The 16,177-nt window shown below is 36.0% G+C and overlaps 1 protein-coding gene across 1 annotated transcript in view; it reads left to right on the top strand.

Annotated features, from left to right (window-relative positions):
• LOC139739257 (uncharacterized) overlaps nucleotides 1–11,078 on the top strand; it is a 30,523-nt gene extending 19,445 nt beyond the window's left edge. The window contains exons 3-7 of the mRNA XM_071649872.1: nucleotides 3,033–3,212; nucleotides 4,027–4,206; nucleotides 8,307–8,477; nucleotides 8,910–8,949; nucleotides 10,678–11,078. Coding sequence (XP_071505973.1) covers nucleotides 3,033–3,212; nucleotides 4,027–4,206; nucleotides 8,307–8,477; nucleotides 8,910–8,949; nucleotides 10,678–10,892 — 786 coding nt within the window. The 3' untranslated portion in view covers nucleotides 10,893–11,078. The remainder of the gene's footprint in view (nucleotides 1–3,032; nucleotides 3,213–4,026; nucleotides 4,207–8,306; nucleotides 8,478–8,909; nucleotides 8,950–10,677) is intronic.
• The last annotated feature ends 5,099 nt before the right edge of the window (nucleotides 11,079–16,177 follow it).

Below are 16,177 nucleotides of genomic sequence, written 5' to 3' on the forward strand. Positions count from 1 at the left end.
CTACTACTTGTGCTACTGTTTGACCATAACTTCGAAAATAAACCTTTATATGTAACGACCAATATATCATTTAAAAGATATTATTTTGTACTTTATGATAGAGATCGCACTTCAAAATCTTCAAAAATGGACTTATCGGTTTTTGCAAACAAACCCTTCATATATATATATATATATATATATATATATATATATAAGGAGAGAGAGACAGAGAGACAGACAGACAGACAGACAGAGAGGGAGAGAGAGAGAAGGAGAGAGAGAGAAGGGGTCCCGGCCGTGTACAGAACCAGTTTAGCTCCTTCATTATTAATACAGTGCGAGAAGATAAGGGTATTCACAGACGTAGTTGGTTCAACGTATGCGTAGTTTATTCCCAAGCTTTCGGTCTTTTTAAGAGCTTCATCAGTGCTATGAAGTGATACATACAAATTAATGACTCACTGGTATTAACATGGCTTTTCTCGTTAGCAGTATAAGTCTAATTAATCATTTCATCAATGGATTCGTATTTGTATGACAAGATAAGATAATGATATGAATAAATCATTTCATATTATTGGGTATATTTCATAAAAATATAATTAAATCAGACTGAACATTTCCGTGTTACTGCTTATATAATGGTATACACACGACAAATCAAAATGTTTATACACTCAGCAAAAAAGAAAAGAAAAGAAAGAAAGTAAACACCTTTTCGTTCATCTATCTCATAGACTATTTGGCTAATAATGGTGTTATCATGGTATACCATGTTAAAGGTAATTTAATCGGCTATCAACCTAGTAGGTCAATAAAATGGGAAACGTTACGCATGAATGAAGACATTCCATTTTCTCTTCCAAAGCACAAAATTAAAATTTGCCAAAAGAACGAGTTGTTATTCAAGCGTGTTGTGATGCTCTTCCATATAACAGTGAGAACAAAAGACAAATTGAATACAATAAAAATGCAAATTGATTTGCAAAAATCAACTTATGAGCTCTGCAATGTCTCTGTAACCCTCCAAAGATGAAGAAGGGCAAAAATTAATAGAGTAAATTTGAAGAACTTCTGTCAAATCCACAGGCAAAAGACATAAAAGAAAAAGTAATGGTAACAAAGAAGGTTAAATTTGAAACGTTATTCCAAATCAAGGAAATTTGAAATGATATTTGGTTCTTTTACGTTTTCTCTTTACTGTACTTTCTTAAATTCCTTAATTAAAAGGAGAAATGAAGAAATTATGTCGATTTTATCACCTTTGCAGTTTACTCCCTTTGTCATTTAAAGTTTGAATCGATAGAAAATTCGTATGTTTCCTCTTCAGTTTTCCCATATGTTTTTGTTTTAGAATATAACGAGAATTTCTGCTATTTCATTCATGTCTCTCATTGTGTTCAATTGGTCTTTAGTTATCATTGCTATCTTGAAAGGCATTTACACAAAAAAAAAAAATCAACATACAATTTTCGCCAGTTTTACTTTTCTGCCTTGGAGGACAAAAATGAAATGTGTTCACTCATGCGTAAAAATTCCCTTTGTATAAACCTACCAGGTTGATAGCCACTTGAATAATCTTTAACCCTATAAAGCCCAAGGGGGGGGGGGAGGGCACATTGTGCCCCCTACCAGATTTTCATTTGCCACTCCTTAGCCCTTAATGCGATTTCAACCAAATTAGGTGACTTTTCCTAAAATCTTATTGTAAACATTTTGATATAAAATTTAGCTATATTTGATGTAACTGGATGCCATGGCAACCATAAACTGACAACCATGTCAGTCAGATTTTGCATCTTTTTTCTGTTCCCATTTCATTTAACAGCATTATAGTGTATGAAATGGGTGTTTCTTGGCTGAAATTTGTTGAAGGAGAAACATTTGAAGTAATTATGGTACTGGAAAGTTTTTCTTATCATTTCCTTTGTTTTTATGTGACAAAGGCATACAACAATAGATATAATAGAGATAATTGAAAACAATAATATTTTCTAAAGATTGCCCTTATATTTTGAGTTATTTTGATTCCTTCACCCAAGTTATGCCTGTAATATCATTAGTTTATCATATCATCAATTTGCAATCTCAAAATTCCAGTATTATGCAAATATGAAATGCCATAACTATACATGGATCCATCCCAAACATTTCATCTCAGGTCTCATGATGTATCACTATGTTGATATGAATAGCGCCCCCATGTGGTGACCTTGAGAAATTTCAATCATTACAAATAATAGAATTCCACTTGCTTATCATTTGTGGCAGATATGAAAGTGATTGGTCTATAATAAGACATATAATTATAATGGGGATAAAGAAAATTATACCAAAAAATCATGTTTTTATCATATTTCCTATGTATTTCTTTATATTTTGGGAAATAGCGCCCTCCATGGGTGACCTTGTGAAGATTCAAATGAACGGTCATGTAGAGTATGATTTACTCTACCCACGTGCCAAATATGACGATGATACATCAAATAATAATTAAAAAAAAAGTTATATGGGGGGGGGGGGGGCACAATGTGCCCCCGCCTGCAAGGGGTCAAAATAGCTTGGGCTTAATAGGGTTAATATGGTATATAATACAAAGATGTTTATCAAAATCTTCTTTTAAAAATATTAACTGAAAAAAGTGTTTACTTTCTTTCTTTTTTTTTTTGTTTGGCTGAGTGTATAAGTGAAATATGCAGAGCATAAGTAATGTGCATATATATTTATAATGTATACAGTATATATATATGAATTTACTTTTAGTTTATAGTACTATGTATAATAAAGTAAGTAAGACAGAGTGACAGAACACGAGACAGCCGGAGATATTATAGACAAATTCTGGCTTTACCATTTTCTTTTTCAATCTGAGAAAGCGTTTGATATTATGTCTTTGCCAATTAAGACATGTTATTTTTTCTGTATAATATTATACATTATTAACAGATTGTATACACACAGATATATGCAATCATGACTACTCTTTCGTATACATATCAGTTTTTATGCTTCCTTTATATTTCTGTGTGTTTGTTGGTGAAATGTTACAGATACAGAACCTGACCTTGTCTTTGAACACTGAGAAAATTGGTTCTTATCAATCCTCGGCGGGAGAACGCTTGGCCAAATGGTTGTGTACAATGCCGAGACTATCGACATTCAGTTTGAAATGCTTCTACGTGCGCGACGCATTTTTAACAACAGTCGCCAAGTTAGCGTCATCCTGCCAGGTATACCACATTAATCTATGAATTCACATGTGGATTTGCTTTTGACTTATATCTATTCTCAATAGCATCGCACCATTCATCACGTTCATACATAAAGTTACAGAGTATCATTGAAAATTGTGCTACAATTTATTTTTAGTATCCCTCTACCACTGGAAGGTGTTAATTTTCACCCCCCAGAGTTTGCGTGTATACAGTAGGAGATGTCAAAATAGCCTTCAGAGAAAAATTCTACGATAATTTTTTTCTTCTCACTCTCTTATGTAATTGTCATTCGCTACCGATATGAGATATGATTTGAATCATTGTAAACTTCCTTGACTACGAACTTTGAAAGGAAAAAAAAAAATCAAATCGAAATGTAAGAACATTAATAGCCTACGGAGACGACATTTGTTTCCTGTTTTGTACCCCAACGGCTCCGTCGTATTATGATTGCACGTACACGAGTACTGATCCCTACGATCCACGTGCTTCATTTTTTTTAAATAGGGGTTCCTGTCTAGTAACTTACAACAGAAAACCGTTACTTTCACCCTTATTGTAGTCTTCTAGTATGTACGGTGGAGTAAGAAAGATAGAGTAAGGGAGAGAGAAATTGATTTATCAATTTTCAATCTTAGAAATTGTTTGATCTTCGCGACGTCTGCCCCAGTTACTGCCCTTCTTTGATCAAGATATGTCAGGACTTCTGTATTTACAATGCATTACTTACACGTATCCATACAATATTAACTTTTTTTTTCATTTACGTAATATGTTCCTTTCATGTTTCCCTTTAATACATTTGAATTGGTTTGTTTTAATGTTTTAGATACGGGACCTGACCTTGTCTTTGAACGTCGAGAAAATAGGTTCTCATCGATCCTCGGTGGGGGAAGACTTGGCCACATGGTTGTCTTCAATGCCCAGACTATCCACCTTCAATTTGAAATGCTTCTACTTGCGAGATGGATTCTTGGCAAAAGCCGCCGAGTTAGCGTCATCCTGTCAGGTATATGACCTTAGTCTTTAGATAAATAGATAAATTCCATTAAAAATTTGCTTGTAAATGATTGCTTTTCGTTCATATCGTGTCATTTCATTTTCTTGCTTATAGAGTTTAATTCACGGATTAGGTTAGATTCAGTTGAAGTCAAACAAAGGTTGGCGCAGTCATTGAGGTGCCACTGTATTGTGACAAACATGTATAGTAGGGAGTATTAAAGTATGTAACCATGAGTGTCATGGGTGAAATAAGATATGCCTTCCTTGACATTTTGAACGTACGTGTAATTCGACACCACACAACTTGATTCACTTAGATAAAAAATATCTTCATTATTATTTAAAACTGGAGTAAGATTCAAAATCCCAAAATAGTTCAATCACGCTCAGATTACTGATTACGCTCTCATTACTGATTACAGTGCACAAAGCAGTATACTATGTTTGTTACTAATTCAATTTTAATTACTTGTGTTGTCCAATTACACACCAAATCAGGTACCTACTTTTTCATGTCATTTATCAATTAATTCTGTCAAATTTGTCATAAAATTCGTAGTCATCCTATCGACACCATTTTTAAAAAAATAATTTGTGGGAATATATAAAGTCGGTTTGACTTATCACTACAGTCCAATGAAATAAATTATTTTGTTTCTTTTTATTACCCCCCCCCCTCCATTTTGAATAATATATTTGTTTATGATATAAATGTACTAACTTATCTAACCCGGATTTCTGGCAATCTTAATATTACTAATCCAAGAATGTCCATAATCAATGTCCATGATCAATAAGTCACTAAGACGAGCCAGATATATTATGGAATCCCCTAAATGATCACATCGAACAGCCCAAATCGCTCAAAAATGCTCAATTTACGTGTGATTCGATTTCTTTTAAAATGTAGGAATTGACATTTTGATGATTTCTTGGGCCCAAATTGGGGGATATATTCTCACCAACGAATTAAAGGGGAAGGCTAGTAACTGATCAGTGGGAATCAGTGGAAATGCTGGGAGATGATTGTTCCAATCCTTATGGGATTCATTCAAGAGTTCATTGTATATCTATTGTTGTGTGAAAATGATTTGCTTCAGAACGGTCTCATATTCAAGTAACGTGCAGATTAATGCTCCGTCACTGACCAGGGACGCTAACCTGGAAACATTAAACTGCACATTACTTGAATATCAGACCATTCTGAAGCAAATCATTTTCACACAACAATAGATATACAATGTACTCTTGAATGAATCCCATAAGAATTGGAACAATCATCTCCCAGCATTTCCACTGATTCCCACTGATCAGTTACTAGCCTTCCCCTTTAAACAAAATCGACTCAATGCATGTATTGTCTGGCAGGGAATGAAATGAAATGAAGTAAATATTAACGTGAAGACTTGTCTTTGGCCTCCACACTTCGACATTCTGCATGCCACATTAACTTTCTGTTCTTAAATGGGTTTGCGTACGTGTGACATTCATGAACATTTAATTCATTGGCACGGAACTATCGACTGTTTCAGACACAGGTATCTTGAGGCTGAAACGAGTTGAAAAAGAAATCATAAAAACATCTGTTTATCGGTCAAAATATTCTAGTCACGAATGAAACAAATGATGAATGAGACTAGTTGAGGCAAGACTGCAGCTACTGTGATTGGAATACTGACTCGAGAAGATGTAAAGTCTGAAAATGAAGTAGACAGATGTTGATTTGGCACCCTATCCATATACATTTATGATTTCGTTCAGTTTCTAGCTCCCCTGAGCTTTCGGCTCAGGGGAGCTATTGCTATCCCTCATCTAATGTCGTTTTTCATGCGTCGTGCGTCGTGCCTAAACTTTTAACGTTTTCATATTCTTCTTGAAAACCCCATGACCGATTTTCACCAAGCAGGGCAGGGAGCATCCTTAGGGGGATAGGTTCTCAATTTCTTCAAATGGGCATCATGCTGCCTTTGTCCCCCCCCCCCCTCCGCCTTGCCCCACTTAAAGAATCTTTAAAAATCTCCTCTAGAACCAGAAGTGGTAGAGTTAAGTTTGGTACATTGATAACTGTAGTTTCAAGTTTGTTCATGGCGGATCAAGGGGAACCTCCTTGAAGTTCGAGGGTGGGGGTTCAAATGGGAGCCTAAACTGTACATTTTCATCACATTCTTGAAAAACCCCATGATACATTTTCACCAAATTCGGCAGTTAGCATGCCGGAAAGGGGAGGGGGGGGGGGTAATATCTCAATAAAAAAATACGACTATGATGTGAGTACATTGAAGATTTTAGTTCCCCGCTTGTTCCTCTGGCAGATCCAGGGGTGACCCCCTAAGAGTAGGGGGGGGGGGGAGGTAATCCAAATTGGGGCCAAAATTGTACACGTTCATCCCTTTCTTGAGAACCCACTGTCAAATTTTCACCAAATATTCAATATGCACCATTCCCCACAATGGACAAAAAAGAGAAAAAAAATAGAAATGTCGCTATGGCGACTGGTATGCCTCCGCCATAATGCACGGTTCTCCTCATAGTACAATGACTTGGCAATGTGTGATGATAGTTTTGCATAATTAACAAAGTATTAAAATGACAGGCTTGTCGCAAATATGTTTAATGTTCACTTTCCTTGAACTAGGAATAACTGGATGAATATTGTTTAAGAGTGCAGGTATTTGGAGATTTGAGGATTTTTACTTGACTTTTGACCTTTTGATAAGTTTATGCATGAAGTAATTTTCAAAGTATGGAGAAAAGTGTAATTTCAGTATTAAATATAAAATTTTTAGCATTTTAACCTGGCCTTTGTCCCTTGTCCTTTGACCCTATGACCCTAAAATTCCCAAGAGAATCACTGTCAGGTAGATCATGCATAGATAATTACTAAGTTCCATCAGGGAGGTGGCTCACCTCCCTGGTTCCATGATGATACCTTGAGTCACTTTCGAGATATGGTGAAAGAAGTGAAATTTAGCACTTTTACTTGACCTTTGACCTTTTGGCAAGAAAATTCCAAGATAATCTCTATTGGGTAAGACATATTCTGTTTCAAAAACCCTAAAGGCATTGCATAAATAAGAGGGAAATAGTGACATTTTAAGGAGTTGACCTTGACCTTTGACCCATGACCCAAAATTTCCTACGTAATCACTGCTAGTCAGTACATGCATGTACTAAGTTCCATGAAGATACCTTGAATCATTTGGGAGATATGGAGAAAAAAAAGTGAAATTTTAATATTTTCACCTTTGACCTTTGACCTCATGACCCAAATCTTTCTCTGAAGAATCTTTATTTAGCAGTACATACATAGCATAAGTTTCGAGAAAATACCTTCTGGCATTGCATATATGGGGAAAATAGTGAACTTTTGAGTATTAATTGACCTTGACCTTCGACCTTGACCTTGAGCACCCAAAAGTTGATAGGCACAACCTCGCCCACTCATACATAGACATGCTCAAGTTTCATTAGGATACCTCGAACAGTTTTTGTTTAGTTACGCTGTCCACAAAAATTGATTACGGACAGACGGAAGGACGGACGGAAAGACGGACGGACGGACAACTCGAAAACATTATGCCCCTGGCGACACTTCGTGGAGGAGGCATAAAAAAAACTGTTCCCCTTTCAGCTCCTATTATGAAACAAACTGGTGCATTCAGTGCTGCATGCAGTGCCGAGAGACTAGAGTAGGAGCATGGTCCCTTCCCGTTACCAATTAATTGTTGATTCTTTCAGGATTCACACCAGGAACATGCACGGATGAATCCTATAGTTATAACGAAATAATTTTTAATACTCTGTAATTTTATCAATAATAATTTATCCCTTTCCCGGAAGATGATATCGGTTTCCATTGCTTCGATGATTTTTTTTTTATTTCAATGGAGAGGGAAGAAATACGTTATGAAAACAGCCCCCCCCCCACAAAAAAAAAATATATGTATGATAAGTGGGCTCGCTTTGTTTATTTTTTATTTTTTTTTACTTTAGTCATCTATTCATTTTATTACTACTTTTATTTTTTGTAATTATTATTATTATTATTATTATTATTATTATTACTATTACTATCATCATCATCATTAATATCACTGCTATTATTAGATTCGCAAGCTATCCATGGAGATTTCGATGGACCGGATTTCAGATTTAGCTGCAGCAAACCTGAGTGAATTCCTTCGTCTTTTGCCCCATCTTGAAAGGGCCAATCTCAAGATCCTTTGCCTGCCTGAGACATTCGACGCAACAATCGCTGTATGGGTGCCGCACTGTAAAGTAAATATTGCGCACGTGTGCTAACTGGTCGATAGAATTAAATGGGAACACGAGTGATTTTGATAAGTTTTATCACGCAAATGGGAGAAAACGAAAGAATCTGACGGTATATACGGTAACTTTTAAAGTTTCATTCATTCCTCATTGAAGGTCTTAATTATTCGAGAAATGACTTTATTGCAATGTCAAAGCATCATTTACAAAGAAAATATAGAAATAGCTCTTTAAAGGTGAATGTTTATTACTACAACATACTACAGTTGTCATTTTTTTGTAATTTTTATAAGAACAAAGTATAATGCAATGCATTACGTACATATATATTCTTCATTAAGGAAGTAGAAATCAATGTAGTAAGGTTTGTAATTCCTTTGTTATTAATTGCGTTCGTATCTATCTATGTGCCTTTTTTCCATATTGTTCATCTCCCAGCTGCTGGAGAGCATAACAGTGAATGGGAAGCAATTGCTTGGTAAGTGACAGTCAAGGAAGAACGCCACAGGACTGCATAGTAGCCATGGATTTCTTCTTGTTTATCTTATCAAAAATAACACTGCATGTATCTAAGATGCATGAACTGTTTATTGATGAATTTAATGTCATCAACTGACCACAGAGACTCAGTAGCGTAGAGAGACATGGGCGGCTCGACTGGATTCGCTGGCCACCGAGTTACCGAGTGAAAATGAGCATTGAAGTGGACGCTAATTTTGTTACCACTGGTGAAAATCGATTCAATCAGATCACCCATTTTACGCCACGCTACGGTTTTGTTACGCTTTGTTTTTCCTAAGATGATAGCATAACGCAACAGTCTGTGTGCGAGAGGCTTAAACTTTTACCGTCCAAAGTTTTTGATGGTTTCCCTTAATTCGAAGGTGCTATATCTGAATCTGTATGATTTAACTCTTGTGTCTTTGAGGAGTTCGAGATGTTCAAAATAGCCGCCTAATGTCCGCCGGCATCTGAACCGCCGGCATCGGGACCTGCGGCTCTATACAAGCTTGCTTTTACGCAGGCCCCATCATATTTTTCGCATTATGATCTCAGTTTAACTCGCATGTATACAGACCTTGTGTATACCAAGACAAACTTTTGAACATTCCGGTGAAGTTCTTTTTTGAATTATGTTCTGTATAAATTTCGTATCAATTTACCGTATATTATAATATATGTGAGAAATATGAAAATAAATTGAAATGAAATGAAAAACATTCTGTTTATCTCCTTTAAAAGTGTGGAAAATTCTATCCACGCTACTGAGTTCCAAAATTCCATGTTGCAAATATTACGTCGTTCATTATTTTGAGATATTCAAAATGGCTGCAAGAGAAAAAGAAAACTCCAGAAAGCCCTATAATTCTTTATAAATGGTGGCAAATGTAAGCAATTTTGTGGTTTTCAGTTTTAACTCATGCATTCCGGAGTTTATATAATTTTGAGATATCCAAAATGGCCAAAAAACACTGAAATATGAATTAAGTATTCCATTATATTACGTTGAATGACTTGACAATAAATTAATGGTCTAACGCTATTTTAAGGGTGCTGAATCCGAATCTGTTTGATCAAAGGTTGTATCCTTGAGAGTTTTGAGTTATTTGAGATGGCCGCGGATGAAATGATCACCGAAATCTTCATCTCGCCAATATCAATTCGGCGACCATCTTGAATAGCTCAAAAATCCATGAGTATGCAAGAGTTACATCATCCAGATTCGGAGTCAACACCCTCCAAATATGGCAAAAACAGTCCTAGAAACATCGGGCGGACGCTAAAGAAAGGTTAGATAAAAATTGCACTTTGGCACCTAGACTACAGGGGCCAATATACAGGTGCGAAAAAAAAAATCTTTCGTTTAATACTGCACACACCAAAGAAAACAATAATGACAAACACACACACACTCTCATAGATAATGTCTGTGCGTCTTTAACGTATAAGTGTTAACTAGTGCCAGAAATTCCTGTTTATAGTATACTTACCCATGTCAACATTTTATACGGCCGGACGTTAACATAATTATGAAACATTTACACCTTGTCTCAGAGTTTAGTAGGAAGCACTAATTCATTGTTCATTTTTCTTTTTTTTTTTTCGTTTTTTTTTTGAAGAGGAAGGGGTGGGATGGACATGAGACTCTACCTCTTAAAGACATGAACATCGTGTCACTGTGATCAATTTCCTTTTCACTTTGAAGCACAGAGGCAAGAAAATGAGCGAGGACGAGAAACAGGCCACGGTTCGGGGCAAGATAATCTGCAAGCTCCGGAAGAACCAGAAACGAGCAGAGATGGAAACGTTCTCAAGGCGGTGGTTTCTCGAGAGGACCGGGAAGGTCAAGATGACATACACCAGGAGGAGGAGGAGAAAGACAAGGAAGAGAACAAAGTTATGACATTCGAGGAGAACTAGGCTGAATGTTGTAAAAGGAGTCACACAGTTTTCGGAAGAGATCAATGAGCCAGGGCTAACGAAGGTAAAAAACAAACAAACAAACAAACAAAACAAAACAAAACAAAAGCAAACAAAGAATGAGGTACAAGGAGAGGAGGGTTTGATCGGTAGCAAATGAGAACAAGTGTGAAGACGAAAAAGCAGTGAAAGGGCCCGATGAAGGATTCAGCGGGATACTGAAAAAAGAGTCAGAAGACATGACGGGGTACGGACGAAAGAGAACGTCGGCCGCTTGTAAAGACACACACTCAGAAATCACGTAATGGATGACATCACAATAAGTTTAAGGAGAGCTTCAACAATATGGCCTATCTATCTGAAAGTTCCTGCCGACTTCGGGAGCTTTATAAGTAAACATTTTTTTTTCAGTCATTTTCCTATGTTTATCATTCAATTTAATTATCGGGTCATTCAAATCAGTGCAAAAACATTGTCATCCAACTTCCTTTCATCGATCATTCGGTTCGAAGTTCGGTCAAACAATTCATCAATCACATCATTTTAAACTAGAATGGTCGTATAGAGAACTCTAATTCGCCAAAATGTGACGGGGCGTTTATTAAAACATAAAATTCGCCCAGTAGAAGTCGAAGTAAGTTCATTTAAGTTTTCAGAGATAATATTTCATCACCCCTCACAGAAAAAAGAACCAACAATCCCAATAGAAAACAAGGCAAAGCAAAACAAAACATACAAACAAACATTCTCGTTGTTATACGAACACATTGAGCAACCTCACAAGATACCTCTACTGCTTGAAATAAACGACGTATTCCACTATGCAGGCTGTGTATATCATACTCATCTTTGTATGCTGAGCATCTATTTCCAGAGGAAAGAAAAAGAAAGACAAATTAAAGAAATATGAACTAATTTTTCGAATTTGAATGACAGCAATTTAGATTTTATTGATGTGTGCACAGATTTGCGTTACTGAAAATGAATTTGAACCAACAAACAACAACCACAAAAAAAAACAAACAAACAAACAAACAAAAACCGGCTTGGTATGACCAAACCCCTCGAAATTGAAAAATAGCGTTATCAGTTTGACTGGCGAACTTAAGACATAGAGTGCAAACACCTGCATCATCTAAGGCTGCGTTTATCGACTTTCCCCTGTTTAAACGGCTTTCGATAGCCCTTTCGATAGCCCTTTCGAAAGCCCGTTCCATAGCCCCTTGGAGAGCCCTTTCCAAAGCCCTGACTGCCTGTACTATTAATGTGCCGCTTGTTTTCTAAGAAGGGACGGCGAAAAGCAATTACCATCATAAAGACATATCTTCCTTTGAGAGTGACGAGTCATGATGCAATGCCACATGAATCAATTGTCTTCCTATCTGTGAGGCAGCTCCAGTTTAGCACATACGTCAAATATTTCTGAGTGGCGGCATGAGACTTTGGCTGCGTTTATCAACTTTCCCCTGTTTAAACGGCTTTCGATAGCCCTTTCCAAAGCCCTTTAGAAACGGCTATCAAAACAGTTGCGTTTATCAACTTTCTTCGCGAACACGATTTTTTAACTGGCCTGTCACTGCACAGCTGCATTGCGCTATTCGACCCGAGGAGAAGTACAAGTACTGAAGTACAAGACTACAAAGCCGTTTCAAAACAGCTTTGCGTTTATCAACTTCCAAAAGGCTTTTACAAACAGGTTTCTGAAAACCTGTTTAGGAAACCTGTTTGGATAGCCACAAATTTGGGGCTTTCGAAAAGGCTTTCCTAAAGGGCTTTCAAAACAGCTTTACGTTTATCAACTCTTCTCTCTTTTTTCTTCTTTCCTCTTCCTTCCTGTCTTTTGTTCCTCTTAGACTTGTATTGTCACAGTCTTCTCTCTTCTCGGTACTGTCTCGCGTCGTATACAATGTGTGTGGGTAACTGAATGTCTGTACGAGTGTGTCGTCCTTCTCATATTTTCCCGGTACACCAGTTCAATGAACACCGTCTGGGCATTAGCATTGATACTCTATTCTTATTTCCTATTATTGTCGAAGCCAGTGTATCTCAAAAAAGCTATATTTTCACAAATGATTTAAGTATTCTACATTCAATGCAAATGCTGTAAGAAAATAATAAAACAAACTTGAATAGTATATTGCTTACTCATTAATTATCTAGCGATCCACGTCCTACAAGCTTAGCTTTCTAGTGGATCGCTATTTTCCAAAATTGAAGTTATTTTCTGAAAGCTCGCGAAGTATACATGTATACGCATTGTTCGTTCTGATTATTGTACATATGTTGATGTATTTAATTTATTTCGTATATTACATGAACCTTTTGTACAAGTTTATACAATATCATTTTATGATATGTATACTTTGTATTACGTTTTGATTTTCGTTGATTGGAAATAAACTATGATTGAACTTGATTGAACTTAAAAAAAATCCTTGAAAGCTGTTTGGATAACCTGTTTCTGTCGAGAAAAGGAGTTGATAAACGCACCCTTAGAGTAAACAAAAAAAGCAGAAAAAAATAAACAAAAAGCATACATTAAGGTGCAAGAGATACAACGCGGGCACTATAAAATTGTTATATTGTCCTGTTGAGACATTTTCATATCTAAGAAATGCCTGATGTCCACTGTTATGAAAATGGTACTGTTTGCTTTCCAACTGTCCCTTTGTTTTGCTCTGTTTGTTGGTTTGCTTGGTTTTCTTAGGTTCGAGTGTTTCGCTATGGCTTTAACTGTACCAAATTAATTATCGCCTTGTCAGTGCAAGAATAAGCAGAGATATCAAATTATGATGAAAATCGCAAGCACGATATTCTCGCACACTATTCGTCACAATGACATTGTGAATACCTCGTCAGTCATATTACCAGGACTAACATTTGTATTTTTAAAACTACATTCCTGCACGTGTCCATAATTATGTTTATTGGTTAGTTGATTATCTACACTCTTAGTATGATCCAGTGTAGATGGGTACCGAATTGTTCAATCAATTTTCCCATTATTTGAACAGTCATAAGTAAAGTTTGGATTCTATTTCAACATAAACTCATATTCAAGTTGTTCCGATAGTCAGTCAAATTATATATTTGACTTGTTATAGACCGAGTGTTTAGACCTCAAGGGAAATGTCGATGAGTCAAGTCATTTTAATAAGACACTACGGTATAAGATATATCCGAGGTGTTTTCTCTGTATTACGCAAGGGTGCATGATATATCACTTCAATGTATAACCATGGTTCGACGATCAATGACTGGAGGAATCATTTTATGCATTCCTTGTCAATTATCTCAGTCAATCAATTAACACTATAAACGCTGATATGATAAGACGTTTGTGTGTGATAAATAATATTGTTTGTCTCTTTCATACTGGTATGTGTATCCTCATAACGGATCATGTTATTAGTCATGGGTAATAGATTATCTTGTGCTAGGCTCTCCTGATAGCTATGTGCATGAAAACAAGAATAACACTGTACTGAGATGGAGGAACACTATATTTCGGTAGGAGTTGTTGTTTTTTTTCCGAGGAAAAATCTTACAAAGCAAGAGATAAATAAATAGGATTAGCCTGATGCTTCCTTCATGTTTTATTTTTTTTTTTGTAATTTGTGGTATAGTGTTCGATAAAGAAAAATAAGATTGACATTTCAATGCAGTGCCTGACGGTAACCTTGACTTCAAACAGACTTCTTTATTTCTACGAAAGTTTTGATGTGAGTACCATCTTGGTAAGTGTCGGTAGTAAATTTCACACGCTTGTCTCATTTAAGGTTATATAAAATATACAGTGTCTTGCTTCTTTCGGACTTTTGGTGCAGGACTACCTTCTTCGTTATGCCTAAATTGAAATAAGACTTGTTTTCGAAAACGATATAAGGTTAATTAGATCGACAGTTTTAATTGTAGTGGACTTGCGTAGCCTGCGATTGATTGACAAAATACAATACCTTGCAAAAACTGACAATGACCCAAAACACAGTACTCATAACGCCATAAACAATTATTTTAGATATTCGAATTTACTTAAACTCAGCTTCTCACTGTTGTATATTATGCTGTTTCGCACTGAACACTATTTTGAAATGTGGTATTTCGTATAATGGGCTACCACCGAATTCCAAACTCCGTTATCACTTATCGCATAAAACTCAAGCTTGAATCTGTACTATGAAAATCTAAAAAAATAATGTCTCTTTGTTTCTTTTAAATTTGGCAACGCGTACTCAAGGCTTCCTTTTTGTCTTTTGTCTGCTAGCAGTGTCAGTCGTCATGAACTATGTTATCAATGAAGACTGCTGTTTATTATTATGATAAGCTTACTTAAGATGCATATGAAATGTTTATCTTGAAGAAACTAACGAGGACATTTCGCTATTAGGTTCGTAAAGTAGAGGAATAAAACAATTGATAGCTTGCAAAATCATATGACCAACTAATGTTACAAAATAACACGACAGTGGCACTTGTCTGCATGTGTTATGTGTCTTATAAGACTGAACTTCAAATTTGTACACCATCAGACTTCATTTAGTTGTTCAAATTGTGTGATATTGTACAGTTACTACTGATGTGAAGTAAGACCAAAATTTGGCTCACATCAGCTCATCTTTGATTTGTACAAAGCGTAGTCGATACATTTTCTTTTTCCTTGTAAATTCTTGACTGTTGGTGTGGTCTAACTTTTCTGTACAATATACGTGTATAAGTAATCATTGCAAGCAACCCTTTCTCATGAAAGACTCGAAACCTTAAGTTAAAGTTGTTGTCTAGCCTACATTACGGTCAAGTGTAGATCACGTATAGACGACTGACAAATATATATATGAACAGACTTTATGAGAAGCGGTGTATGCATTTTTTCCCCTTGGAATTACGATTTATGAGTAGGATGTATATCATCATTTTAGCGTATATATTATATTCAGTGCGCAGGATATTGCAAAGATGTTTTCGTACTAGCACTGCCAACTAAAGGTAACTCGTTTTTCTCCCATTTACTTTGTACAAAGCCAATATTTTTTCAATTTCCATTACGTTTTGAATGTTGAGCAGGTATAATATGTGCATGCGTCCTGCGTTATTCTCTTCATGCTAGGAAAGTGGCCCAAAATTGAATAAACTTTCAACTTGCAGTAAAATAATATGGCAACATCCGTGATCATTTCACACAATTTTTCCACTCCTATAGTTAGTAGATATTGGTCACGTCTAGATATAGTCGAAATATGTTGCCTGGCATATACTCAACTGAGAAAAAAAAATGTTTGCAGGATGTC

The sequence above is a fragment of the Diadema antillarum genome, unplaced genomic scaffold (genome assembly GCF_040938485.1).
Source record: "Diadema antillarum isolate AM-2024a unplaced genomic scaffold, OU_Dant_1.0 seq00000791_RagTag, whole genome shotgun sequence".
NCBI classification, from domain to species: Eukaryota; Metazoa; Echinodermata; class Echinoidea; order Diadematoida; family Diadematidae; genus Diadema; species Diadema antillarum.